We start from the raw sequence: 27,856 nt of genomic DNA, 5'->3' as shown, positions 1-27,856 counted from the left end.
GGCTTTGCCTCTCTGGCTGGAGAGTGTTACCCTAGAGCAGGTCTGACCCTGTCAATGTCACCCAGCCACACCAGCTTCTCGGGCTGTGAGTAAGGCTTGGCTCCTGAGCTCTTTGGGGATGCATTCTGTTTAATGGAACCACTGCCAACACTGCAACAGCAGGTGTCTCTGCTTCTGGTTCTGCTGCAGAGCCTTGGATCTGCATTGCTGAAGAAGAGGTGCCTCGTCACTTGCGAGAGAGACGGCTTCCTGGGTTCACAGAGGATAGACACAGGAGATGGGGTGAGGGAGACTTGGGCCAAGTGGAGAGAGGGGATGACTCCCATGGGAGCCAGACAGGGGACGCTTTTCGCTCTTTCATTCGATGGTTTCTAACCACTTACAACATCCTAGGTACAGTCCCAGAGCCTGAAGACTCAGCAGTGGGCAACCCCCAAATCCTTCAACAGAGCAGGAAGAGTATATCGACAATAATAATGGCTGGTTTCACACGCGCGCGTGAGTGAGCGTACACACACACACACACACACACACACACACACACACACTGTTTACTATGGAGTCAAACATGCATAAAAATCACAGGCATTGGGAATTACTGTTTACTCATGCTACAGCCAGAAATAGGAAGACACAGCTGTGACTGGCCAACTTACAGAACAGCCCCCATTCCTGCTGGGACTGACTCCGTGTCCTCTCAGGCTTCTTGGTTCAGGACACCAAATGTGGAAAGTATGTTCTTGTAAGAAAAACTAAAATAGAGAGAGAGAGAGAGAGAGAGAGAGAGAGAGAGAGAGAGAGAGAGAGAGAGAGGCTCATGTCCTCCTTGCCCTGCAAGTCTTATCCCTTTACGTGTTTAGGGATGTTTGGGGCTCCAGGGTCTCTTGCGTGCTAAGCAAGTGCTCTATCTAGCACTGGGCTCCACCAACAAAGCCATGGCCCATTGCTTCCTTCTTTCCTGAGGAGATTCTCAAATTCAGGCTGTAACCATGGTTGCACTAGAACTGTTGATTCTGCCTTCCCCTCCCATGATGCAGTACTTAAAAATACTTTTCTTTTCTTTTTTTTTTTTTAAAGATTTATTCATTTATTATATATAAGTACACTGTAGCTGTCTTCAGATACACCAGAAGAGGGCATCGGATCTCTTTACAGATGGTTGTGAGCCACCATGTGGTTGCTGGGAATTGAACTCATGACCTCTGGAAGAGCAGTCGGGTGCTCTTAACCGCTGAGCCATCTCTCCAGCCCTTAAAAATACTTTTCATTTCATTTGTGAGTGTTCTGTTTTAGTCATGGTTCTGTGGCTGTGAAGGAGCTATGACCAAGGCAATTCTTACAAAGGAAAGCCCTTAATTGGGTGCTGGCTTATAGTTTCAGAGGCTTAGGGCATTATCTTTATGGCGTGGAGCATGGTGTCTCTCGAGCTGAGAGCTTTCCATCCTGATCCCCAAGCCAAGGGAGTGAGAATGGGCCTGGCATGGGCGTTTGAAACCTCAAAGCCCACCCTTAGTGACACACTTCTCCAGCGAGGCCGCATCTCCTCATCCTTCTAATCCTTTCAAATGGCTAGTGACTAAGCATACACATACGTGAATCTCATTCAACCCACCATCATCCATTCCCTGGCCCCCATAGACTTGTGACCATATCATATTGCAAAATGCATTCAATCCAACTTCAAAACCACCCGTAAGTAAGCTCTCCAGTCGCAACACTGTTTAAAGTCCACATCTTTGCTGAGACTTGAGGCAGTCTCTTAACTGCAACCCCCTGTAACAAGGAGCAAATCACACACTTCCAACATATGATGGCACAAAATATACATAACCATTCCAAAAGAGACGAAAGGGAGCTTTGTGAGGAAATGCTGGACCAAAGCAAGACCAAAAGCCAGCAAGGCATTTCCAGTTGGTTCTCACTTCCCACCTTTACCTGGGCTGTGTAGGTGAGGATGACATTGAATTCTTGATCCCCTTACCTCCCAAGTGCTGACATTACAGGCCTCTGCCACCCCACCCAGCCTTACAAAAGGCCTTGAAGGGAGTCCATTACTGTGCATATATATCAACCATCTTTTAGTCAAAACCTTTGTGAAACATAGAACCCTCGTCAGGGATGCTGGAGTGTCTTCCAGTTTGGGGCTATGACGAACGATGCTGTCACGCACAGCTTTCGAAAAGTTTTACTGGAAACTTTCCACTGTAGAGTTGGAAGTTTATTCCAGAAGGATCCGCCTGAGAAAAACAGGGAAACAGTATCCCAACTGTTGATCCAATTCTAGCTGAGTATGTTCCCTCCTCAGGAACAATGGTGAGCCCGCCCCTGCTTCTTCACACTCTTGAGGAAAATAGTGGCTTTGGGCTCCTGCCAGGAGAAAGAAATAAAAATTTTAAAAGAAAAGAAGGGAAAGAAAAAAATCTGAAGAAGTTGGGTCATGGTGGTGAGTTTGAATAATCCTAGCATTCTGGAGACTGAATTAGGAGGAGTTTGAATTAGGGCCAGCCTGGGCTACATAGGAAGATCCTATCTTAAAAAAAAATAGCTTCTGAGGCTCTAACACCTTCTGCTTTCCTCTTCTGGAACGCACGAGGTGCGCAGACACACATGCAGGCAAAACAGTCATGCACATAAAACGATGGTGTTAACAGTCGTAATAAAAACTAAATAATTTTAATAGTTACTTATTTTTATTTTTATACCCATTGGTGTTTTGCCGCATTTATGTCTGTGTGAGGGTGTTGGATCCTGGAGTTACAAACAGTTTTGAGCTTCATGTGTGTGCTGGGTATTGAACCCTGGTCCTCTGAAAGTGCAGTGAGTGCTCTTAACCTAGGAGCTATCTCTCCAGTCCCTAAAATAATAATTAAAAAACCCACTTTTTTAAAAAGGTCAAAATTGGGGTTGGGGATTTAGCTCAGTGGTAGAGCGCTTGCCTAGCAAGCGCAAGGCCCTGGGTTCGGTCCTCAGCTCCGAAAAAAAAGAAAAAGGTCAAAATTAGGGGATTGGAGAGATGGCTCAGCAGTGAAGAGCACTATCTGCTCTTCCAGAGGTCCTGAGTTCAATTTCCAGCAACCACAGGGTGGCTCACAACCATCTGTAATGTAATGGGATCTGATGCCCTCTTCTGGTGTGTCTGAAGACAGCTACGGTGTACCTATATTAAATCAATCAATCAATCAGTCACTCAGTCAGTCAATCAGTAGATAAGAAAGACTTAGCTTCAATTAAAGCACTAAAAGAAAAAGTCAAAATTACAGACAGGCGGTGGTTCCACATGCACTCAATAGACAGAGGTAAGCGAATGAGTTCCTGGATAGCCAGGGCTATACAGAGAAACCTTGTCAAGAAAAAAAAAAGAGCAAAACATACTTTTACCTTGTACCCCGAGTCACAAAAACAAAACAAAACAAAACGAAAACTGGCGAGTGTCTTTACTTCTCTCTGGTGGTTGTAGTTCTGGAAGTTGGTACGTGGAGCGCTCCGTGTAAGTTTGAGAACTTTTTCCCTTCAGTAAGGCGGGGCTGCATGCGGGTTCTACGGACTCTGGAGCAAGATCGAATGAACTGCATTTCCCAGGGTGCGCTGCGCGGCATGCGCAGTCACGTTAAAGAGCCGGCTCTGCGAGCTCTGGGCGGACGCAGGTAAGTGGGTCCGCGGGGTCTTCAGTTCCACTCTAGTTTGGGGCGCTTTCTCGCGGGTCTCCCGGATCTCTGTCGTTACCCCAGCGCTGGTTAGCTGCAAGGGACCTCTGCAGTGCAGCTTTTTCTTGATTTGGGTTTTTAGAGGGCGCCCCGCGACTTGGGGACACCTGGCACACAGAGCGACATTCCCTTGAGCCAGTTGAGCTCTAGATGCCAGCGCTACTCAGATTTTGATATGAGTCGTTTTCCTGCCTCAGTTTATACCACTAGGCACACATTTTATGACCGTATTGTTTACTATTTGGTTTTACTTCTAGGCAACTTCTTTCTGCCTCTTGTTCTTCAGAAAGCCGCAAATTAGTGTCTCCTGGGCCTGATTCATTCTCTCTCTCTCTCTCTCTCTCTCTCTCTCTCTCTCTCTCTCTCTCTCTCTCATTCAACTTTTAAAGTTTTTAAAATACTGAAATGTGCATAGTCCCTACCTGTACCATCTTCCTTCAATAAGCATATTGTGGCCCAGGCCTGTAAACCTAGTACAGGGAAGGCAAGAACATGAAAAGTTTGAGGCCAGCTAGGGCTAAATAGTGCGAGCCTGTCTCGAAAATATGTGTGTGTGCACACGCGTGTGTGCAAGAGGGGCTTTATTTTATTGCCTCTGCTTGCTATCCTGTAGTTTTGCTGAGGATTCCTAGCACTAGAAAGCAAACAAAACACAAAAACCAACCAACCAACCAAAAATGCTTGACTAGGTGAGTCGGTGTAAGCCTTTATTTACAGTGCACAGGAGGTAGAGGAGGAAGACCAGAAGTTTGAGGCCATGCTTGGCCATATAGTGGATTAGAGACCAGGTTTTCTTCGTAGGACCATGTCTTAACTCAAAAAAAAAAAAAAAAAAAAAAAAAAAAAGGCCCAGTCCCCAAAACTCCAACTTGGATTGGGCAAATGAAGTTCTGTTAAAAGCGGGCCTAGTGCTGCGGTAATCTCTTCTCGGTATTCCAAGATCACTGCACCAGTGCCACGTGTGATGCCAACTGCAGGACCATTCCTCACTGTGACTAAGGGCAGACATTGGGCCACACCCTGCTGTTTGCACTGGCTCTACCTGACCTTAAGCAGCCTGCTTACTCTTTAAGCCACTGTTTCTTTATGTGCGTGGTGTGATAAGATCAACTGTTAGGGCTGGTGAATGGCTCCTTTGAGCTGTCACTACAATGTTGTTGGCTTGGTGCCTGAGAAACACTCCCTGAGTGTTAGTTACTCTCTTGGCTGATCTGACTGGGAATGCTTGATTTCTTGAGACTTTTCTCTGTCTTCCCGGACCCGGATCCCCCACACCCTATTATTCAGAATTATCTAAGTTTGCTTTTCTTTTCTTTCTTTCTTTTTTTTTTAAGAATTATTTATTTTATGTGAGTACACTGTAGCTGTCTTCAGACACACCAGAAGAGGGCATCGGATCCCATTACAGATGGTTGCGAGCCACCATGTGGTTGCTGGAATTTGAACTCAGGACCTCTGGAAGAGCAGTCAGTGCTCTTAACCTCTGAGCCATCTCTCCAGCCCTAAGTTTGCTTTTCTATTACTGTGATAAAACTACCAAAAGCAATCCGGGGGGGAAAGGGAGGGTATATGCCTTATACTTCCAGGTCAGGAACTCCCAGCAGGAATTTGGAGCAGGAACCACAGAGGCATGCTGCTTACTAGTTTGCTTCTTGATTGCTCAGCCCTTTCTTATCTGTCCCAGGGGCTTTCTTATATGGCTAGGGATGGGGCCACACACACCAGCCATCAATCAAAACAGTTGCTCAAAGATATGCCCAAAGGACTCTGATTGAGGCAGGTCTTCAGCCGAGGTTCTTTCTTCGCACATAACTATGTTATATCAAGTTGACAATTAAAACCAGGACTATGGCCTTTGACCCCAAGACCATTTCAAAGCCTTCATTTCCTCCTAAACAGGGCTAGGCTAAAACTCTCTTACTCTCTTGTCACACCCTGGAAGGATGTGTCTGTCATTCACTCAACCACAGTCGGGTGCCACATGTTGTCTTGTGGAGGGGGACAATTTCTTTTTTTTTAATTCATTTATTATATATAAGTACACTGTAGCTGTCTTCAGACACACCAGAAGAGGGCATCGGATCTCTTTACAGATGGTTGTGAGCCACCATGAGGTTGCTGGGAATTGAACTCAGGACCTCTGGAAGAGCAGTTGGGTGCTCTTAACCGCTGAGCCATCTCTCTAGCCCAAGAGGGGGACAATTTCAAGTCATGCTTTTTTTTTTCTTCGGAGCTGAGGACCGAACCCAGTGCCTTCTGCTTGTTAGGCAAGTGCTCTACCACTGAGCTAAATCCCCAACCCCTCAAGTCATCCTTTTTTTCTTTGGAGCTGGGGACCGAACCCAGGGCCTTGGGCAAGTCATGCTTTTTAAAAAAAGATTTATCTTTATTTTATGTGCATTGGTATTCTGACTGTGTGTATATCTGTGTGAAGGTGTCAAGATCCCCTGGAACCAGAGTTACAGACAGTTGTGAACTGCCATGTGTGTACTGGGAATTGAACGCAGGTCCTCTGGAAGAGCAGCCAGTGCTTTTAACCGCTGAGCCATTTCTCCAGCCCCTAAAGTCATGCTTTTTATTTTAAAAGTCCAGTGAACAAAGTTAAGGATTAGGAGGGGCTGGAGAGATGGCCCAGTGGTTAAGAACACTTACTGTTCTTCCAGAGGTTTCCAGTTCAATTCCCAGCATACACGTGATGGCTGACAACCATCTGTAACTCCAGTCTCAGGGGTACTGACACCCACCTCCAACCTCTGAAGGCACTTGGCGCTGTACTTCTGTGGTATAATATACACTTGCAGGCAAAACACTTAAACAAAATAATAAAATTTAAAAAGAGTCTATACTTGTGTTAAAATTCATAGAACTGCGTGCCAGAACAAATTAATTTTAGTGGATGACCTCAGAAACATTCACGTATGCATTATATACATTGCTGTTTCAGGAAGCCCCTCCATTTTGGCCAGAATGGACCAGCCAAAGGGGGTCAATTGGACGGTCATTATCCTGACATGCCAGTACAAGGACAGTGTCCAGGTCTTTCAGAGAGGTAGGTGACACACCCTCCCCCCTTTACTTTATATTAGAACTCTCTTCCCTCTCCCTTACCAGACCCCTGCTGCGCTGGAGGCCTGGTAGACCTGGGTTGAAACACCAGGCTTTCTTCCTAGTCTTGTAACTTGATGTACATCTCATATCCTTAGTCTTTAGTTTTCTCATCTATAAGCTCAGGATAACAGGACTTAATTACCTCCAAGAAGTATTTAACCACCTGCTCTATGTAAAGCTGAGTCACAGGAATCAAACGAATGTTAACAGGCTCGCTCAGGTCCTTTGGGCCAGCACAGGCGGGCGGTGACTGTGTGTGTATCCCAACATTTATTTTGCTCACAGAGCTGGAGGTAAGGCAGAAGCGGGAGCAGATCCCTGCCGGGACGATGTTACTGGCTGTGGAGGACCCCCAGACCCGAGTAGGCAGTGGAGGAGCTACTCTCAATGCACTGCTGGTGGCTGCTGAGCACCTGAGTGCCCGAGCTGGCTTCACCGTGAGTGCTTCTGAGCTGCCGCCCCGCCCCACTGGCCCACGTTCATAGTTCCTAAGACTTCCAGACCTTCCTTCGTTCTGTAAGTTTGACTGGCTTGTTTCTGCCGTGTCACCCTGCCCTTAGACAGCTCTCCTGCTCTTCACAGGTGGTCACGTCAGATGTCCTGCACTCGGCTTGGATTCTCATCTTGCACATGGTAAGCAGAATTCAGGATGTGGGCTGGGCAGAGGGTCGGATCCTGGTTCTAGCGATTGGATGGGACTGTACGGGTGTTCTATAGTGGTGTGTGTGCGAGGTGTTCATCCTGTAAAGCCAGAGGGATCCGAATGAAATGAAGTGTCTAGAAGTTGGGAACTGGTTAGGTATGTACTTTAGACAAATTAGAAGGTACATCTGGGGATGGAGAGAAGGCTCAGTGGGTAAGAGCATTTACTGTGTAAATATGAAGACCTGGGTTCAAATCCCCAACACCATGTAAACGTTGAGCATGACTTTGTGTGTCTGTAATCCCAGGACCAGAGGACATGCACCTGCGCACACGTGTGCATACAACACACATACACACATACAGATACATGTGCATGCGACACACACAGACATGTACATAAAACATACACATACACGTGCACACACACATGTGCATGCAACACACACATACATGCACACACAAATGTGCATACATACACAAATAATAAAAGAGGTCTCTGGAGAGAGCTCAGTGAGTCAAGGCTCCTAATGCCAAACCTGATAAACTGAATTCAGTCCTGAGGAATCAGTTCTCCTTGGAATTTTCATCAAGATACAAATGCACATATAAGAAATAATACAGAGGGCTGGAGAGATGGCTCAGTGGTTAAGAGCACTGACTGTTCTTCCCGAGGTCCTGAGTTCAAATCCCAGCAACCACATGGTGGCTCACAACCATCTGTAATGAGATCTGATGCCCTCTTCTGGTGTGTCTGAAGACAGCTACAGTGTACTCATATAAATAAATAAAGTATTTTAAAAAAAAAAGAATGTCTTTAAAAAAAAAATAATACAGAGAGGGTTTTTTGTTGTTATTTTTGTATGTATGTATGTATGTATGTATGTATGTATGTATGTATGTATTTTTGCCCATATTCCCCCAGTGGTAATATTTTTAAATTGCCAGAATATTGTTATTGCTGTAGATGCCTGTCTCATTCTCCAGTGTTAAACCTTCAGGACCTGTGTGACTTTCTGCTGTTGTTTCTGCCCTTCCTCCTTCCCTTCCTTCCTCCCTCCCTCCCTCCCTCCCTTCCTTCCTTATTTTTATTTATGTTTGTATGTGTGTGTTCCTGCTTGTTTGCATGTACATCCATGTGCACACACTGCTCATGGAGGTCAGAATGGGGTGCAGAGGGTAGAAGGGGGTATTAGGTTACCACAGAACCAGAGTTACAGGAGGTTGTGGATGCTCTGAACTGAACCTAGGTCCTTTCTAAGAGCAGCAAGTACTTTTAACCAACGAGCCATCTCTCCAACCCTGTTCCCACCTCTTCAGCATACTCTATGGTTTTTGGGGATTGTTATTATGTATCTAAAGTTTCCATTCTATTTATTTTGTGTGTGTGTGTGTGTGTGTGTGTGTGTGTGTGTGTGTGTGTGTGTGTGTAGACAGGTGGAGGTCAGGGGCAGCTTTTGGAGTTAGTTCTTTCCTTCTACCATATGGGTTTAAGGACTTTAAATCACCTTTCAGGCCTGGTGGCAAGGTCCCTTACCCACTGAACCATCTTACTGGCCCAGACCCTGTTATTAAATCTTTCAATCAGGCCTCATGGGGTCGGAGAGGTGGCTCAGTGGTTAAGAGTGCCTGGCCCTCCTACAGAGGATCCAGGTTTAGCTTCCAGCACATGCCTTGGGCAGTTCACAACCACCCGTACAGTTCCCGTTTCATAGGATTTGATGCCCTCTTTTGGCCTCTGCAGACACCTGCATGTACATGACACACATTTTCAAAAATGGTAAAAATAAAAGGAGGGCCTCATGTAGCCTTGTCTTGCCCCACACTTGCTGTGGAGCTGAGAACAGAACTTCTGATTCTCTACCCTGCAAGGGCTAGTATTCTAGGCATGTCTCCGTGCCCCGTTTCTAAGACACTGGGACTTACACCCAGGGCTTCATGATTGCAGAGTGAGCGAGCTGCCAACTGAGTCACGTCTCCAGTTTACTGAGTTTATGTTTGCTTGCTTGTTTGTACCCCGAGGCCCTGTGTAGCCCTGGAACTCAGAATGTAGACCAGGCTAGCCTCAGACTCACAAAGATCCACCTGCCTCTGCCTCTCAAGCCCTGGGACCAATGGTTCGTTCCATCATGCCTTAGCTGCTCACGTTCGTTAAAAAAACAAGACTTAGAGAACGTATGAATGGAAGTTGGGTGAATGGCTCCGGGGTGAAGGCACCCTCTGCCAAACCTAAGTTTGACCCTCAAGACCAATGTGGTAGGAGCAGGGAGACCCAGCTTCTTTTGTTCTTGGACCTCCATTTCCTGTCCCGTGGCACATGCATGTGCACAGACAGACAGACAGACAGACAGACAGATAGACACTTAAAACATGCAAAAGAAATATTAATGACAATCTGATGGGATATACCTCAAAACGAGGACAGCACTTAGTGTCCTAAGGATGGGGTTTTTTTTCCTTTTGCATGTGTATGGTTTATAATTTTGCACAGTAATCATGTTAGTTGTAAAAATTCAAACAAGAACCATCATATAACTTTCTTAAGACCTCTTTTGCTTAATGCCTTTTGCCCTTGTACAGTGGAGGTGTCCCCCGTTTCCGCTTCCCTGCAGCAAGGAGTCCCTCTAATGAGGTTCGCTTCCTCCCTAGGGCCGAGACTTCCCCTTTGATGACTGTGGCAGGGCCTTCACTTGCCTCCCTGTGGAGAATCCACAGGCCCCTGTGGAGGCCTTGGTATGCAACCTGGACTGCCTGTTGGATATCATGACCCACCGGGTAAGGCCAAGTAGTCAACCAGAGTGGGTCCTCCCAGATGAGCCAGTTTGTACATACTGAGCCACCAGGGACGGTCTGTGTGGCCTGGGTGGGGAACCCCAGGAAGAAAGGTCGGTAGTGAGCAAAACTAGAACTTCAAGCAGTTGTTGTGGGGCCAGGTGTGGTGGTGAAGGCTTTTAATCTCAGCACTCAGGAGCCCAGAAAGTTGGAGCTCTGAGTTCCAGCCCAGCCGGGCCTACTAGTTGAGACTGCCTCAAAACAAACAAACAAACAAAACCCCAAAAACAAAAAACCCAAGAAGTTTGGAATGGGGTTGAGTGGGAAGGGGGTTAACATTGAACACTGGCCCTGATGGCAGATGCTTTTCATATTTAAGTGGCTGGAACAAAGGGAAGCGGGGGTGGAGGGTGGGGGGTGGGGGTGGGGAGGTGGTGTGTGCGTAGGTGGTTAGGGGATGGGGGGGGGGCGGGAGAGTGAAAGAGTGGAGGAAGGGCCGGGCGGGCCGGGCCACTAGCTAAATTCTGTCTTTTCTCTCTTTCTTGTCCTCTGCAGCTGGGTCCAGGATCCCCACCAGGTGTGTGGGTCTGCAGCACCGACATGCTTCTGTCTGTTCCTCCAAACCCTGGTGAGCATGGGTGGCCTGGGACCGCCTTCCCTCATCAAGTCTGTTTCGGCAGCCCATTTATACAGGAAGAGTGGGCTAGACCATCGATCTGTTGAGCCTCAGTCTGCCCTTCTGCAGACTTGGCGGCTGGTTGTGGTGCTTCATGCCTGTAATTCTAGCACTCGGGAGGGCAAGGCAGGAAGATGCAGCAAGTTAGAGCTTCAGTGAGTTCTAGATCCACTTCCGCCCCCACCACCTCCACGGGAGCGGAGTTAAATAGGAATCACCAGAACTCCCCCGCCCCCTTCGCCTACAGTTTGCTGTGGAAGAACTTTAAGGGAGAAGGGGTTACGATTTTCCCAGAGGAATGTCCGGTTGGCCTTGGAAACTGTATTTTCCTTTTAGAGCTCCCAAACGCTTCAGCTCTGAGCTCATGTTTGGGGCTCCCTACCTTGCCACCCTGATTGTGCCATCCCGTAGGGATCAGTTGGGATGGCTTCCGGGGAACCAGAGTGATCGCCTTTCCTGGGAGCCTGGCCTACGCTCTAAACCACGGGGTCTACCTCACTGACTCGCAGGTATTACTCCTGGTATGGCTAAGCTGCCCTGGGATCCTGGGATTGAGGTGCTTTTCCGGCCCTGTGCTCTGGGACCTGCCTTGCTTGTCATTCCGTGTGGTCTCGAGGCTGCGTCCTTTTATGGCACTGCCCTGATGCTGCTCACTTGCCTGGATGTGCTGTACTTAGGGGCTGAGGCTGTGTCAGTGACTAAAACCTGCCCTCCTCTCCGACTTATACAGATAGAAGTCCCCACAAACACACTGGTACCTGCCAGACTTGCGCCTTCTCCCTTGGAGACCCTTTGTTGACTCTCACAGTGGTGTCTACGTCCTGGTCCTCTCTTGTTCTTTTGGTTCTTTTTTTTTTTTTTTCGGAGCTGGGGACCGAACCCAGGGCCTTGCGCTTCCTAGGCAAGCGCTCTGCCACTGAGCCAAATCCCCAACCCTCTCTTGTTCTTGACGCTAATTCTGTTTCCCCCTCCCCACAGGGCGTGGTTTTGGACATTTACTACCAGGGCACTAAGGCAGAGATACAACGGTGTGTCAGGCCTGATGGACTGGTACCACTGGTATGGCTCGCTGGGCTTGGGATGAGGGATCCTGGGAAATTTGGGAATAGGGGAGGGACAGTTTCCCTTTCTTTCTGGAGAAGAGCTCCACTCTTTTTTCTTTTTCTTTTTTTCGGAGCTGGGGAGCGAACAAAGGGCTTTGAACTTGCTAGGCAAGCGCTCTACCACTGAGCTAAATCCCCAACCCGGAGCTCCATTCTTTTTAGACCATCCCAGGCCAAGCTAGAACTGGAGAACAAGTTTAGAACCTAAAGAGACGTTCAGGAGAGCAGATGAGGCTAGAGGCTGTGGAACAGGTAGATGTGGAAGTTCAGGGTCTTGCCTCGAGCCAGAAAGCTAGCAGAAGTGAGGGAGAGGCAGCCTGGTGGATGTGGGTAAGAGTGTTGGGAAAGGGTGTGGAGCTGGGCTTGGCAGGAGAAAGTTGATGGGGTTCTATAAGGTGCTTTGGTAGAAGCTGTCCAAACCTGGGATCTGGGGGCTGGGGTGGATAAAAGTCCGTGCCTTTTACGGTACTACACCCGGTCTGGCTCATCTGCTTGCGCCCTTCTCAATCCATGCCTGAGCTTGGCACCAGGGTTCCCCCACGTGAGCCTTGTGGGTCCCTCCAGGTCTCTGGGGTTGTCTTCTTCTCTGTGGAGACTGCTGAGCACCTCCTAGCCACCCACGTGAGCCCACCGCTGGACGCCTGCACCTATATGGGCTTGGACTCTGGAGCCCAGCCTGTGCAGGTGACTAAAGGAAGCAACCCGGGGCCCCTGACTGGGAGTGAAAGGCTAAGTGACCTCGGGCCAGTCCGTTCCCCTTTCTGGGTTAGCCTCTCTGCAGATGGGACTAGCTCAACCGTGGGATTGCGGGGCCCAGCTGCTGCCCTGCCAATAGCCACGCTTCTCACCCTCACCCAGCTGTCTCTGTTTTTCGACATCCTGCTCTGCATGGCTCGGAATATGAGCAGGGAGAACTTCGTGGCTGGGCGGCCCCCGGAGATGGGGCAAGGTGACCCGGATGTAGCACGTTACCTGAAGGGAGCCCGGGCCCAGCTGTGGAGGGAGCTTCGAGATCAGCCCCTCACTATGGGTGGGTATCTCTTATTAGCCCTTGGGTAGAGAGAGAGCTGCCTCCTGCCCTGTGGACTAGCAAGATGGCTCAGCGGTTTAAGAGCATCCACTGCTCTTCCAGAGGTCCCCAGTTTAATTCCCAGGAACCACATGGTGGCTCACAACCATTCGTAATGGGATCCAATGCCCTCATCTGTGTATCTGAAGACTTCGACAGTGTATTTCACATATATAAAATAGATAAATCTTTTTTAAAAAATCCCCCAAAAAACTGTATTTTTGGGTGTCTGCCTTGATGGTATGTTCATGTGGGTGCAGGTCCCCAATAGGCCAGAAGAGGGCGTTGGATCTCTTGGAGCTGGAGTTACAGGTGGTTGTGAGCCGCCTGGTGTGGGTGCTGGGAATTGTTTAGACCTCTGCAAGAGCAACCCGACCATCTCTCGAGCCCCCGGGGTTCATTCTCATGTCTTTACAGTGTATGTCCCTGATGGCGGTTACAGTTACATGACAACTGATGCCACGGAGTTCCTGCACAGACTCACGATGCCTGGAGTAGCTGTGGCCCAGATTGTTCACTCTCAGGTGGAGGTGAGACCTGTCTGCCCCTTAATAGGTGCCTGCTGAGTACTTGAGGTCAGGTGAGATGTGGGCTCCAGAGAGAGAAATACCCTGTGCTTGGAACAGTTTACCTATGAGTTAACTGCTGGGAGTGAAAGGCTGAGTGAAAGGTCCTTCGAAGCTTCTAACTTAGCCATTAACTGGTCTTTTATTGGAGACAGGGTCTCATGCAGCCTGAGGCTACTTGGTGGCTTGTGGCTCAAACTTGATATATTTCCAAGGATGACTTTAAATTTTCTCCACACCCCCACCCCACCCCCATCTCCCAGACAGGGTTTGTGTAGCCCTGGCTGTCTTGGAACTTGTTCTGTAGACCAGGTTGGTCCTGAATTCAGAGATCTGCCTGCCTCTGCCCACTGTTTGGCTGACCTTGAAATTTTTATTTGACTTACTTATTTGTTACATTTTATTTGTGTGTGTGTGTGTGTGTGTGTGTGTGTGTGTGTGTGTGTGCATGTGCACATACTATAGTATGTATAGTACGCATCTGGAAGTCAGAGTTCAACTTAAAAGAGGAATTTTTCTCCATTATTTGAGTTTCAGGGATCCAGCTCAGGTTTTCATACTTGGTAACACATGCCTTTACTGGGCAATCTAGTTTTTAGACTTTGAACTGTCTTATTTTCTTGAGGCAGTGTTTTCTTTGTGTAGTCCTGACTGACCTTGAGGTCACAGAGGTCCTGCTGCCTCTGCCTCCCAGTTTCTGGGATTAAAAGCGTGCACCACCACATGTCGATACCCCGAGAGACACTGAAGGCTCAGAGAAGCCAAACTACTTATTCAAGGTTACAGAGTGACCAGTTAATGGCTAAGTTAGAAGCTGCAAAGGACCTTTCTGAAGGTTCTTTGGGGAGCCACGATGCTGGGGGTCTGGACAGATGGCATTCAGAAGTGACTCTTAGGGTCGGCATGCTGGAGAGATTAGATAGGATGGAAAAAGTTCCTTGGCTTGGGCCAGGACAGGTCTGGAGGGGGACCTGGCTGGTTGAAGATCCTGGAGTATGGTGGGTTTTTATTCTTTCCACCTAGATATTTGTTTCCAAATAAAAATTGAGGTGCCCCCGGCCCCTGGCCTTCAACTTTACTGGTTTTCTTCCCTGGCTTCTCAGGAGCCACAGCTGCTAGAGGCTACGTGCTCCGTGGTCAGCTGCCTGCTGGAGGGTCCCGTGCACCTGGGGCCTCGAAGTGTCCTGCAGCACTGTCACCTGAGGGTGAGCCATGACAGCATGGGCAGAGGGAAGCAGAGGGGTTGCCATTGCTTGGCACTTGTTTGGATGCCCCGTGGACCTGCCCCTCACCTCAAGATTCCTGTCTCCTCCCCTTTAGGGCCCCATTCATATTGGCGCTGGCTGCTTTGTGAGTGGCCTGGATACCGCCCACTCCGAGGCACTGCATGGCCTGGAGCTTCATGACCTCATCCTTCAGGGACACCACATACGGCTGCATGGCTCCCAGAGTCGTGTATTCACTCTTGCTGGCCGTCTGGACAGCTGGGAAGTAGGCATCTACCTCTCATTCCTTTGTCTCCATCTTTAGACATTGGGGAGCCCCCAGTGGTCTGGCTCTATCTGTCCTCTTACAGGGGTCTCTGAGCACTGGCCTGAGGGATAGACTGGGGGCGGGGGTGGCCAGACGTCTTATTAGACCTTAGAGAACTTTATCCCCATGTTGGAGGCTGGTGGTTGAGGTTTAGAGGGGATTGCTTGCTTTGAGTCTCATGGTCAGTGATGGCTCCCATCAAGTAGAACTCAGGATTCTGCTCTAAATCCTAGGCATTTGGGTGGAAGTGTTCAAGTGGTTTAAAAGAACCTATTCCTGTGTGTGTCTCTCTTTCTTCCAGTCCCCTTTGGAGCATCTGTTCCCCAGTCTCTGGCCTGGTGTCCCCTAGTCCCTTTCAAAGGCCCCTGCATTCCTGACTGCTTCTTCCTCTTCCCCCAGAGACAGGGGGCAGGCATGTATCTCAACATGTCCTGGAATGAGTTCTTCAAGAAGACAGGCATTCGGTAAGTCAGCTGGTTGCTCCAGCAGGCCTCTGTGGGCCTAGGCAGCCAGCGTAGCTGCTTCTTTGTAGCCTCTCCCTGAGCAGCCCTGTCAGTTCTCTTACCACCCTGCTAGACCCACTACAGTTTGGGATTCTCCCCAGTACCTTTTCCTGAACAGCTCTAAAGCCCTGATACGTCATGTCTACCCTTTGGGATTTTTTATTCAGTATCTTCAGCAAGTTGACAAGGCAGCATGGCTTCCCTCCCCTAGTAACACGCTAGTGCCGCCCATGGTGGGTTGGGAGGAAGTGTGTCCTGTCCCCATGAGTTGACAGACAGGCTTGGAAAGAAGGCAGGAACCTTAGCTTTCTCCCTACTAATGCACCTTTCTGCACCCCAGAGACTGGGACCTGTGGGACCCAGATACACCCCTCTCAGATCGATGCCTTCTCAGTGCCCGCCTTTTCCCTGTGCTCCACCCCACGAGGGCTCTGGGGCCCCAGGATGTGCTGTGGATGCTGCATCCTCATAAGGACAGAGGCGAGGCCCTGCGTGCCTGGAGAGCCTCCTGGCGTCTGTCCTGGGAGCAGCTGCAACCTCGCCTGGACCGGGCTGCCACACTGGACTTCCGTCGGGATCTGTTCTTCCGCCAGGCCTTGCAGAAGGCGAGGCATGTGTTAGAGGCCCGGCAGGACCTCTGCCTACATCCACTGATCCGGGCTGCTGTCGGTGAAGGTTGCTCTGGGCCCCTGCTGGCCACACTTGACAAGGGTGAGTGTGCTGGGTGTTATAGTAAGGAGCAAGACTATGTTGTTTGCCCTGCCTGCCCTCTGTGCCATCAATTGAAAGGACTAAAGACTAGGGGGCCATGCAATTCTAAAATAGAAGAGACACTGGAGTTTGTTTTCTAGCAAGCTTCGTCCTTGTTAGTAAGGCTTTTTTAGTGGGAGTTTTTAGCCCAGTTGTTAAGACTCTGGGTCCTTACAGCATCTATAGGCCTGTGTGTTCTGTACTGAGTGCCAGGATGGGGGCAAAGAGCTCTAGCAGGGACCTGGCATATAGGCAGCTCTCCCATACTGTAGATGGGCCAGTTGGGCTGGTGGCTCAGAGTCTTAGCCTCAGAAAGTGACTCATTAGTGGCCTTGAGAAGAGTGCAATCTTGTCCCAGTTAAAATCACTCACCCACAGCTAGCTGAGACGAAGACTTGAACCCAGGTGGTTTGACCCCCGAACTCTTTTTTTAAAGTATCTATTTAAGTCAGGCAGTGGTGGTGCACTCCTTTAATCCCAGCACTCTGGAGCAGAGGCAGGTGGATCTGAGTTTGAGGCCAGGCTGGTCTACAGAGCAAGTTCTAGGATAGCTAGGGCTACACAGAGAAACCCTGTCTTGAAAAATCACACCAAACCCATTATTTGCGTGTGTGCATATGCGTGTGTGTGTGTATATGTGTATGTGTGTATGTATGTGTGTGTGTCTGTGTGCGTGTGTGTGTATGTGTGCGTGTGTATGTATGCGTGCGTGCTTGCGTGTGTGTGTGTGTGTGTCTGCGTGTATATGTGTGTGCGTGTGTGTGTGCGCGTGTGAGGTGTGTATGTATGTGTGTGTCTGTGTGTGCGCGTGTGCGTGCGTGTGTGTATGTGTATGTGTGCGCGTGTGCATGTGTGTGTGCGCGTGTAGTATTAGAGGACAACTTTCCCCATGAGCGGCAGAGATTGAATTCAGGTTGTCATATTTGGCAGCAAGTGAGTTTACCCCGAGCCTCCACACTGACTCAAGCCTGAACTCTGAGCCACTCTAATGCCTCAGGTAGCACTGGGGAATACAATTGGGTTGGATCTAGTAGAATAAAACCTTTGCTAGGCAGAGTAGGGTGCAGTCACAGGCAGGGACACACCTTGACAAAAGCTTGCAGGAATGAGGAGCCTGTCATATTGGGGACTGTTGAGCCTGGGGTAGAATATTAGAGGTCAGAGCCTTCTCTTCTGAAACTTCTAACTCCTGGTCCCTCAGTTGCAGCAGGGGCAGAAGATCCTGGTGTGGCAGCCCGGGCTCTGGCTTGTGTGGCAGATGTACTCGGCTGCATGGCAGAGGGCCAAGGAGGCTTGCGCAGTGGGCCAGCTGCCAACCCTGAGTGGATTCAGCCTTTCTCATACTTGGAACGTGGAGACCTCATGAGGGGTGTGGAGGCACTTGCCCAGGAAAGAGAGAAGTGGCTGACCAGGTGGGTGTTAATCAAATTAGAACCTGTCAAGAAGCCATCTGTGGAAGGATCTCCTGATGGTGGATGCTCAGAGAGAGAGAGACAAGCAGTCTACTCCCATTTTGGGGCTCCGTGAGACTGTCTGTCTTCCCTCCTGTCAGGCCTGCCTTGTTGGTTCGAGCTGCCCGCCATTATGAGGGGGCTGAGCAGATCCTGATCCGACAGGCTGTGATGACAGCCCGGCACTTCGTCTCCACCCAGCCAGTGGAATTGCCAGCACCTGGGCAGTGGGTGGTGACTGAGTGCCCAGCCCGTGTGGATTTCTCTGGTGAGTTCCTTAGGTTAGGTATGGGTAACCTCAGAGTCAGGTTGGCAGGCTCTGTGACCATTTTGTTAAACTGCTATAGGGGGCTGGAGTGACACACCACCCATTGCCTATGAGCTTGGTGGAGCAGTATTGGGCCTGGCTGTTCGGGTGGATGGCCGCCGGCCCATCGGGGCCAAGGCACGCCGCATCCTAGAGCCTGAGCTCTGGCTGGCAGTGGGACCTCGACAGGATGAGATGACCGTGAAGATAGTGTGCCGGAGCCTTGATGACCTGCAGGATTACTGCCAGCCTCATGCCCCAGGTCAGGACAATTAGAACATCATCAAGGAGGGAAGGCAGCCAGAGCCAGCTGGGATAGGGCAGAACTTGGATATTCATCCACAGAGGACTGCATGCAGACTATTGAGGACCTGACCTTAGCCATTAGGTTTGAGGAGCTCTGAAAGACCAGAAAAGGGTGACAGTTACCCTTCTTAGGTACCAACTGTCACAGGACACATTTGCCTTCGTAGAGAGCCTAGATGCCCTTTCATGTTTTGAGGATGTGACCTACACTGTCCATCTTGGGTTGAGAAATTGCAGGGGAGGTGTGTTAAGTGACGCTAAGATGGGCCTAGGAGCATAATTCCTTCCTTTTTGTTCATCCCTCAGGTGCCTTGCTGAAGGCAGCCTTTATCTGTGCGGATATTGTGCATGTCAACTCAGAGGTCCCTCTGCATGAACAGTTGCTACGCTCGTTTAATGGTGGCTTTGAGCTGCACACATGGTCAGAGCTGCCACACGGCTCTGGTCTTGGTAAGCCCTGGTTCCCTGTTGTTACCTTCCCCTCCTCAAGTCTTCAGCCTTGCTTGTGGTCCTGGTCCCTGGCCTCTGTGCTGCACAGAGTGGGGTGGGACTGGTAGGATTGGACAGAAGTGTCTCATGACTGGTGCCTTCCTGTGTTCTGCAGGCACTAGCAGCATCTTGGCAGGGGCTGCCCTGGCTGCTTTGCAGCGGGCTGCAGGCCGGACAGTGGGCACAGAGGCTCTCATCCATGCAGTGTTGCACCTGGAGCAGGTGCTCACCACAGGTACACAGTGGTCCAGGGTGGTGGTGAACTCTGACAGTTTTCCTAGACCCTGTAGGTGGGGCTCCCCTAGATTTACCAGTAGCCACGTAACTGTAAAATGGTTGTAGTTCCCTTACCACTTTGATTTCTGATGCTTTTCAACTTGGAAATATTTTACCTCAAAGGAGCTAAAGTCCTACTTGAGGCCTGGACTTGGCTGGAAGCTATTGCTCCTTTTGATTTGTGTGTGAGCGTTTGCCTGGATGTACGTTAGTGCACCTTGTCTCGGGTCTGTGGAGGGCAGAAGAGGGTGCTGGATTCTCTGGAGCTGGTGCCAACAGGAGGAAATGAGCCACCTATGGGTGATGGGAACTGAACCGGGTATTGTAAAAGTAAATGCTCTTAACTGCTGAGCCATCTCTCCAGCCCCAGCCGCGCCTTTCTTTTATTAGGTACCTGTGGTCCAGATGGTAGTCTTCATGACTACCCATTCCAGGCTGCCCTTCAGAAACTAGGGGGCAGATCTGGCTTTGGAGGGGAGGATGGACCTGTCTTTCTGAAAAGTGTCACTTTCTAGGCTATAAAGATTCTTGCCCCTCTGCTCTCTGTATTGCAGAACAATGAGGGCCCAGCAAGAACTATACTCTGAGGTGTTCTGGGCACCAGACCTCTTTCTGGCCGTTATGGTACCTGGAAGCTGAGTATTATGTAAAGCAGCCACACGTTTGTCTGGTTCTAGGTCCTAGACTGTTCTGTTCACCCATGGGTCTCATCTCTGGTATAATTTGAAGGAAACTGCCTCAAAAATGTATGAATACCTGACCACAGGGCCTTCTCCAGTTCCTCTGAAGCCCTTTGTACTGACCCAAATCCCACAATTGGCAGGACAGTAGCAAAAGTTAGATATCAGAGCTTTCAATCTCCTTTTGAGATGTGCCATTTGAGTTCTTCATTTGGTCAGTATACGGTTATTGATAATTTACTCTATTGGGGCCTAGGGACAAAATGAGCAAAATCATGTCCTTAGTTTCAAAAGTCATGGGATATAAGGGACACAGGCATTATTAGTAGCCACTGGGGTGAATGTAGCATTAGCAGCTGCACTGCATGCTCTGAAGAAGGGTGTAGTCAAGTGCTTGGTATTTTTCCACTCTGTCTCTCCATCCTCCTGTACTTTAGATCCTTAAATACTGAGAGATTGAAGGTTAGAGAGATAGCTTGGTGGGTAAAGTGCTTGCTGTGCAAACATGAGGACCTGACCTTAGATGCCCAGCACCAGTACAGAAGTCTAGGTGTGAAACCATGCACTTGTAAGTCCTGTACTAGGAGGTGGGCACTATGAGTTCCCAGGGTTCACTGGCCAGCCAGTGAGCTAATTGGTGAGGTCCAGGTGGTAGAGGGTCTAGAGAGTTCCTAGCTCACAGCCACCTCTAAATCCTGCTTCAAGGAATCTGGCACCCCTCTGGGCACTGCATTCATGTGCACATACCCACAAACACAGCAATTTTTTTTTCAAGACCTGGTCTTAGTATGTAGTACTGGCTGTCCTGGAACTCGCTCTGTGGAACAGGCTGGTTTTGAAATCACAGCGATGTCTGTTTCTGCCTACAAAGTGCTGGGATTAAAGGTGTCTGCCACCACTACCTGGCTTTTTTTTTAAGTATCTTATTTTATATATACACGGGTATTTTGTGCCTACATGCAGAGGTCAGAAGAGGGTGTTGGAATCCCCCTGGGACTTGAGTTATTAATACCAAATGGGCACTGGGAATTGAACCTGGTTCCTCTGGAAAAGCAGCCAGTGTTTTCTCCAGCCCTCTTCTTTCTTAAAAAGACGTCTTATTTTTAGGTATGTGTACATGTGAGTGCCTAGAGGCCAGAAGGTATTTAATCCCCTTTGCTGAGTTACAGGTAGTTGTGATCTGCCAGATGTAGGTGCTGGAATCCACATGCTGGTCTTTTGCAGGAGCAGTAAGCACTTTTACGTGCTCAGCCACCTTTGTGCTTCTATGAACTTATTTTTCAAGGACTCTTAGAAGACGTATTGTCAGGGTACTGGCAGATTATATGGAAGTCTATCTTCTGATGTGACTTGTTCCAATTCTAATTACACATTAGATGTGCAACACATCTTTCCCTTTCTGGGACTGGCCAACTCTCATGGTTTGCTAGTTGTAGCTAGAGTTGGGGCAAGCTGTACTCCCACTCTGGCTAGAGATTCGGGACCATGGAACAAGGCTGGGTGAGGTTGGGCCACTTAGGCTCCAACAGTGACAGGACTTTGGGCTCACAGGAGGTGGCTGGCAGGACCAAGTGAGTGGCCTAATGCCTGGCATCAAGGTGGGGCGCTCTCGGGCACAGCTGCCCCTAAAGGTGGAGGTGGAGGAAATCACTGTGCCTGAGAACTTTGTCCAGAGGATCAATGACCATCTGCTCCTGGTTTATACTGGCAAGACCCGGCTGGCACGGAATCTGCTGCAGGTGAGCTCAGCCCCTAGAGAAGGAAGGCAGTTTCTTGGCTGGGCTTGGCTGGAGCCAGTTCTCATGGCACTGTCCATGGCCCACTTGCCCTGCAGGACGTGCTAAGGAACTGGTATGCTCGGTTGCCTGTTGTGGTACAGAATGCCCGCAGACTGGTTCGACAGACTGAGAAGTGTGCTGAAGCTTTCCGCCAAGGTGAGCTGTTCATCCACTCTGAGGTAAATCCTGTCTCAGGGCCCAACACAACTCCACATACTAGGCCCTTGGGATCTTGTTTCCTCCTTGTGGGAGCCCCATCTCAGTATCAAAACTTTTCTCATGGGAATGGCCCTCTGATACCATTCACCAAGAAATGGGAAAGAGGCTCTGCCCTGAGTTGCAGGGAGGTGGGGGCTGCCCAGGCCCCAAGGATGAAGTGGTAGGATGCTGACTGGACACTATGCTAGTTGCTTTGTGCGTATCAGTCCACATCCCTGTGTGGTTGGTGAAGACATGTCTTGACACTCCCTTCCCTCTGCAAAAGTTACCACCTGAGTATCCTGGCCCAGGCAAATCATTCCTTCCCCCAACCCAGGAAACTTGGCTCTGCTGGGACAGTACCTGACCTCATACTGGGAGCAGAAGAAGCTTATGGCCCCAGGCTGTGAGCCGCTGGCTGTGCATCGGATGATGGATGTCCTGGCCCCTTATGCCTTCGGCCAAAGTCTGGCAGGGGCAGGCGGTGGGGGCTTTCTCTATCTGTTGACCAAGGAACCCCGGCAGAAAGAGGTCCTAGAAGCTGTGCTGGCCAAGGTGGAGGTATGTGCCGCTGTAAGGGCTGGCAGTTGGCTGGAATGAAATACCCAACTATGGCCTACCAACTCATGGGCCTCCCGGCCCTGTGCCAGCCCAGCCTCCAAAAGGCCCGGGAGTTGTCTAAAGCCCTCTCAAAACCTTCTGTCCCATCCAGGGCCTCGGCAACTACAGCGTCCACCTGGTGCAAGTGGACACTCAGGGCCTGAGCCTGCAGCTGCTAGGACATGACGCCCATCTTTGCGGGGCTGGGCCCTCTGAAGTGGGCAACACCTAGAGCCACAGCTGTATTTCCCTTGAGCGGAGCTCGGTTTGCTATTCCTCATCTACCTCTTCAAGTCTGCCGATAAGGAAGCAAGCAGGACTTGGGCAGAAGAGGCAGTGTTTGCAAACAGTACTGTACTTCATGGTGGGCAGTGGCTAAGACTTGGCCCCTGTTTCATCTGGATTAAGGGAGGTCTTGGTCACAGTGTCCCATGTGGACTTTACAAATTCCATGGCTCAGTATAGGCCTCCTAGGGCCCCGGAAGGGATGACAATCAGACCAGCTCTGAAGGTACACCTTCAGGCATTCCCATACCAAGTGTGAGCCTTGGCCTTCTACGGTAGGGGCAGGAAGAGTGGAGCTGTTTTCAGGTCTGTGGCAGTGAACCATTTCCTGCCACAGTCCACGGCAAGTTTTGATAACCTAAGCCTTTCCAACAACACTACAGTGTCAAAGGAACCTGATGGTAATAGGTTCTCAGTACCGGCATTCTTGGAATAAATTTTAATTTTCAAGGTTGTCTTCAGAAAACTTTTGTTTTTGCTGGGAGAAATTCCTACTTCTGGCACTGTAGGAAGCTACCACATCTGGACTGATCCAGTTCCTGGCGCTGACAGCCCAAGAGAGTTCTGATGTCCAGGACTGGATGAGGGTTCCCGCTGTTATGTGACTAGATGAGGGAGGACTTGACTTCAGGTTTTAGGGCCATTGCTGGAATGGTCTCGGCTAAGCAGCCAGCCCTTCCTGGACCCAACACAATGGCATGTCTCCAGGTAGTGTCTTTATTCTGATGTTTATTTGTGAACATCATAGCCTTGCCTTTAGGTCACCAGGAGCCTCCAAGCTCTCTATGCTGTCAGCATGTGTGCTGTAGTGTGCGGGTGAGAGTGACTGCTCATGGGATAGATGGCTGGGTTGTGTGCTCCCTGCTAGTCCCCACCTCTCTGTAGGGAAAGCTATCGTAAAGTAGCCCTCTCTGCCTCCAGCCTTCACTGCTCCTGGGAAGAACTTTGCAGTGAGTGAGTGTACTCCTTGCTTCCTGGTTTCCGTGCAGTGGTGCAGTCTGGGCCTTCGGCTTACCCAAGCCAGCAGCTCTGCATAGTTCTACTTAGAAAACAGGCCCTGAGACTGGTGGGCCACATGGCCTCACATGGCTGCTACAGGCGCAGCCTCTTGATGTCCTCATTGCGGAAGTCTATGCGCAGAGCCAGTACCTGTCGCACTTCAGCAGGGGTGAGGCGCCATGTCAAAGGGCCAGAGTTAGCACCCCAGTAATCTAGTATCTCGGTCACCTGTGGGGGAAGAATAAACTAGTCAGCAGAGGTGAGTCTATTCTGAGAGAAGCTCTTGGGCTTTACTAAGACATGTAGGGGAGTAGGGGTGCCTTAAAGAACTGTGCTGCTATCAAGTGAGGGAGCAGGGGCTTCTAAACTTGGCTATGGACTCTTTCCAGTCACTTTTCTAGGGTGGGCTGAGGGAGTCACATACCCGCTCTAGATTAAGGATTGTAGCCATCTGGGAGAGCCGGGCGAACTTGTCTCGGATGGTCCAGGTGGTCACAGTGGTAAGGTAAGCAATGAGTGACCGGAGTTCCTTGTCAAACTGCAGACCACCTAGCTACAGGAGAGTGAACACGAACTTTGTCTCTGAGGCCCCACCCCATGATGAAGCAGAACTAGAATTCAGCGGCCCTCAGAACTGGGAGGCAAAGGCTGAGGAGATGGTTCAGCAGGAAGAAGTACTCGCCACCAACCCCGATGGTCTGGGCTTGATTCCCAGAACCCACATGGAGAACCAAAACAGGTTGTCCACATGCACCGTGGCATGTGCTTCCCTCCAAATAAATAAATGTTAACAACAACAACAGAAGAGGGAGCCAGACAGAACAGGGTCTGGATAAGCAGAGTGTGCTGGTAGCACAAAGGCTATGACTTACTAGGAGGAAGCTGCAGGCCCATGTTCCTTTGAACTTACCCTGTTGAAGGTGGATTTCAGAACCACTTTTTCCAGTTCAACAGCAACAAGGCTGGTCATGAGGCCAGTTAGGCTGTCATAGATGACCGGGGACAGGCTGGCCTGCACAAAAGCTTCTATCAGCCGGAGTCCTGTCAGGCTCCTCTGCCTTTAACACGGAGGGTCTTCCAGTGAGACAGTTCGTGAAGAGGCAGTGTCTCCACGGGCCGCCACTCAGTATGGCCTTTGGCTCTACAGCAAGAGTGGCAGGCCACAGGATGCTGGTGAGGGCAGAATGGGCAATCCCACAAACACTCACCTTGAACTCTGCCATCTGCTGTTCTAGGCTGAGGATGAACTGCTGTACCCAGGGGTCATTGGCCTCATAGTCGTTGAATTCTTCCTATTGTGAGAAGAAAGTGGGTTGCCAAGGACCTCTTTCTGAGTTCCTTAGTTCCTCTGCCCAGTTAAGTAAAATCAGCCTGTGTGGGCATGGCGTAACCTCAGAGCCAAGACTGCCCTAAGTTTGATGTCAGCATTGGTTACACAGGGAGATGAGACCCTTGCTTGAAAAAAGTAAAATAAATAAAAATATCCCCCTTTCAGCCAGGCGGTGGCGGTGCACACCTTTTATCCCAGCACTCAGAAGGGAGAGGCAGGTGGATCTCGGTGAGTTTGAGGTCAGCTTGGTCTACAGAGCAAATTAAATTCCAGAATACCCAGGGCTACACAGAAACCCTGTCTCAAAAAAATAAAATAAAATAAAAAAATAAAAATCAGTCAATCAACTCCCATTCAAAACCAAAACCCAAGCAAACCAAACTCAGAAAACCAGCCTCACGCCCAGGCTGGACCTGTTCTTACATCAAGCTAACAGTGTGGCTGCAGCAGTGCTTCAGATACTGGGGCAAGGCTGGGCTGGGAAGATAAAGCCCTTATAGGGTTGGGTGTAGTGGCAGAGCACTTGGGGGACAGACACAGGCAGAACTCAAGAGAACTCAGAGTTCAAGGCTAACCAGGGCTACACAGACTCTATCTCAAAAAACAAAAACCAAAAAACCAAAAACAAAACAGAAGGTCTATGATAGGTGGGGCAAAATGCCTCAGTATTAGATGAGTAATATTAGAAGGTCCCTTCACATGTCTCTTGAGCCATGCGCAAGCTACTTCCTGGGAGGAGCCTAGTCTTGGATGGGTGGAGGTGGGCTGGGAGTAGTCTTGGATGGGTGGAGGTGGGCTGGGAGTAGTCTTGGACGGGGTGGAGGTGGGCTGGGAGTAGTCTTGGATGGGTGGAGGTGGGCTGGGAGTAGTCTTGGACGGGGTGGAGGTGGGCTGGGAGTAGTCTTGGATGGGTGGAGGTGGGCTGGGAGTAGTCTTGGACGGGGTGGAGGTGGGCTGGGAGTAGTCTTGGATGGGGTGGAGGTGGGCTGGGAGTAGTCTTGGATGGGGTGGAGGTGGGCTGGGAGTAGTCTTGGACGGGGTGGAGGTGGGCTGGGAGTAGTCTTGGATGGGGTGGAGGTGGGCTGGGAGTAGTCTTGGACGGGGTGGAGGTGGGCTGGGAGTAGTCTTGGACGGGGTGGAGGTGGGCTGGGAGTAGTCTTGGACGGGGTGGAGGTGGGCTGGGAGTAGTCTTGGATGGGTGGAGGTGGGCTGGGAGTAGTCTTGGATGGGTGGAGGTGGGCTGGGAGTAGTCTTGGATGGGTGGAGGTGGGCTGGGAGTAGTCTTGGACGGGGTGGAGGTGGGCTGGGAGTAGTCTTGGATGGGTGGAGGTGGGCTGGGAGTAGTCTTGGATGGGGTGGAGGTGGGCTGGGAGTAGTCTTGGATGGGTGGAGGTGGGCTAGGAGTAGTCTTGGATGGGTGGAGGTGGGCTAGGAGTAGTCTTGGATGGGTGGAGGTGGGCTAGGAGTAGTCTGGGTGGAGGTGGGCTGGGAGTAGTCTTGGATGGGTGGAGGTGGGCTGGGAGTAGTCTTGGATGGGTGGAGGTGGGCTGGGAGTAGTCTTGGATGGGGTGGAGGTGGGCTGGGAGTAGTCTTGGATGGGGTGGAGGTGGGCTGGGAGTAGTCTTGGATGGGTGGAAGTGGGTTGGCAGCACTAAGGTCTAGTCTGCTCAGATGATTCACTGTCTTTGATGACTGCTATGGTCAGGCTGACCTCCTCGATGCTGTGTGAGACTGAGAGAAAAGTGTTGATCCAAGGTTGCACCTGCGGCTTGACTGCTGAACTGTTGAGCTCCGCCAACCCTTCCTGCAGCAGGACAGACAGAGACACATCAGCTCATACACCACCTCTTACCTTATCGTGCACCCCTCTCTTTAGCAGCTGAGAGTCCCAGCAGTAACTTCAAGAATTGTAATGGAGGTCAGGATATAAAAGCCAGGAATGTGCCCCTTTCCAGATCTGTGCAGATTTGGGTCCAGAGATAAGGTACTAGGATTGTCTTTGTAAATCTCAAAAGGTGATTTCAGTGCCTGTGGCTACGGTCAAGTATCATGAAACCATGTGGTTCTACTCCTCTGAACATTTTCTGAGAGCTCTTGTCATCTTCGGGCCAAGCAGAGATTCTAAAGGAACAGATGCTAGCTTGTTCATGTGATATGTGCTAAGACAAGAACAGTAGGCCCTTTAGCTGCAAGGGATGTGCATGCTTTAGTTGCAGGTGGCTGGCATGCTTTGCCCTTGCCCCATCTTCTCCTCGTTTTCTGCACACAGTGAGGTCCATGGTAAGTCAGCTAACAGGCTTCTCAGGGCATCAGGGCAGCAGCTGGAACTTAGGCTTACCTGCAAGAGGTCTCGAAATTTGTTGGACACAGCAGCTAAGTCAGAAAGGCAGCTGTCAAACTTGGCCTGGGCCTGTTCCCCTCCAATGCCCTGACTGAAGAGCTTGGTGCAGTCACTCTGGGGGAAAACACAGCTTTAGAAACTGACTGTTCATGTCATCGTGTGAGTAGTGACAGAGAGGGTCAATGTGCAAAGTAGCCATTTGTCGCAACAGAGACTTTTTTTTGGTTCTTTTTTTCAGAGCTGGGGACTGAACCCAGGGCCTTGCGCTTCCTAGGTAAGCACTCTACCACTGAGCTAAATCCCCAACCCCATCAGTTCCCCTTTCTATGAGGACAGATACATACTGCGGTTACAATTTTGAAATGTTGGTTTCTTTAGAAACACAGAACT

The 27,856-nt window shown here is 50.0% G+C and overlaps 2 protein-coding genes and 1 long non-coding RNA gene across 7 annotated transcripts in view; 1 reads left to right on the top strand and 2 right to left on the bottom strand.

Annotated features, from left to right (window-relative positions):
• Positions 1-1,050: 1,050 nt before the first annotated feature.
• On the bottom strand, positions 1,051-3,515 carry LOC134483368 (uncharacterized). The gene is made up of 2 exons (XR_010060233.1): positions 3,379-3,515; positions 1,051-2,367 (listed from the first exon to the last, which is right to left on the bottom strand). It is a non-coding gene; the product is annotated as an uncharacterized LOC134483368 (long non-coding RNA).
• A 6-nt stretch (positions 3,516-3,521) lies between these two features.
• Positions 3,522-27,856, top strand: part of Fcsk (fucose kinase) — a 40,128-nt gene continuing 15,793 nt past the window's right edge. The window contains exons 1-24 of one of the 3 annotated variants that reach the window (XM_039097766.2): positions 3,522-3,644; positions 6,649-6,753; positions 7,098-7,249; positions 7,395-7,445; positions 10,104-10,229; positions 10,782-10,854; positions 11,314-11,411; positions 11,881-11,961; positions 12,570-12,689; positions 12,864-13,035; positions 13,492-13,604; positions 14,744-14,845; positions 14,961-15,131; positions 15,573-15,637; positions 16,017-16,387; positions 17,628-17,838; positions 17,979-18,145; positions 18,225-18,446; positions 18,797-18,940; positions 19,095-19,214; positions 21,487-21,674; positions 21,770-21,869; positions 22,249-22,472; positions 27,705-27,740. In XM_039097766.2, the coding sequence (XP_038953694.1) occupies positions 6,672-6,753; positions 7,098-7,249; positions 7,395-7,445; positions 10,104-10,229; positions 10,782-10,854; positions 11,314-11,411; positions 11,881-11,961; positions 12,570-12,689; positions 12,864-13,035; positions 13,492-13,604; positions 14,744-14,845; positions 14,961-15,131; positions 15,573-15,637; positions 16,017-16,387; positions 17,628-17,838; positions 17,979-18,145; positions 18,225-18,446; positions 18,797-18,940; positions 19,095-19,214; positions 21,487-21,674; positions 21,770-21,869; positions 22,249-22,472; positions 27,705-27,740 (3,189 nt within the window). In that variant the 5' untranslated portion in view covers positions 3,522-3,644; positions 6,649-6,671. Of the gene's footprint in view, positions 3,645-6,648; positions 6,754-7,097; positions 7,250-7,394; positions 7,446-10,103; positions 10,230-10,781; positions 10,855-11,313; positions 11,412-11,880; positions 11,962-12,560; positions 12,690-12,863; positions 13,036-13,491; positions 13,605-14,743; positions 14,846-14,960; positions 15,132-15,572; positions 15,638-16,016; positions 16,388-17,627; positions 17,839-17,978; positions 18,146-18,224; positions 18,447-18,796; positions 18,941-19,094; positions 19,215-21,486; positions 21,675-21,769; positions 21,870-22,248; positions 22,473-22,623; positions 23,263-27,704; positions 27,741-27,856 lie in introns of those variants that run through there. The other 2 variants (NM_001395146.1, XM_039097768.2) reach the window with 2 other exon arrangements.
• Cog4 (component of oligomeric golgi complex 4) overlaps positions 23,493-27,856 on the bottom strand; it is a 34,049-nt gene continuing 29,685 nt past the window's right edge. For 2 of the 3 annotated variants that reach the window (XM_063278137.1, XM_039097859.2), the window contains exons 11-16: positions 27,464-27,580; positions 26,837-26,929; positions 25,004-25,087; positions 24,706-24,807; positions 24,220-24,348; positions 23,509-24,023 (exon numbers count right to left, since the gene is read on the bottom strand). In XM_063278137.1, coding sequence (XP_063134207.1) covers positions 23,889-24,023; positions 24,220-24,348; positions 24,706-24,807; positions 25,004-25,087; positions 26,837-26,929; positions 27,464-27,580 — 660 coding nt within the window. In that variant the 3' untranslated portion in view covers positions 23,509-23,888. Of the gene's footprint in view, positions 24,024-24,219; positions 24,349-24,705; positions 24,808-25,003; positions 25,088-26,836; positions 26,930-27,463; positions 27,581-27,856 lie in introns of all 3 variants that reach the window. The other variant, NM_001108449.1, reaches the window with a different exon arrangement.

This window comes from Rattus norvegicus, chromosome 19 (genome assembly GCF_036323735.1).
Source record: "Rattus norvegicus strain BN/NHsdMcwi chromosome 19, GRCr8, whole genome shotgun sequence".
Lineage (NCBI taxonomy): Eukaryota > Metazoa > Chordata > Mammalia > Rodentia > Muridae > Rattus > Rattus norvegicus.
Note: the sequence above shows the minus strand (reverse complement) of the source record. Positions and strands in the feature narration are given on the sequence as shown.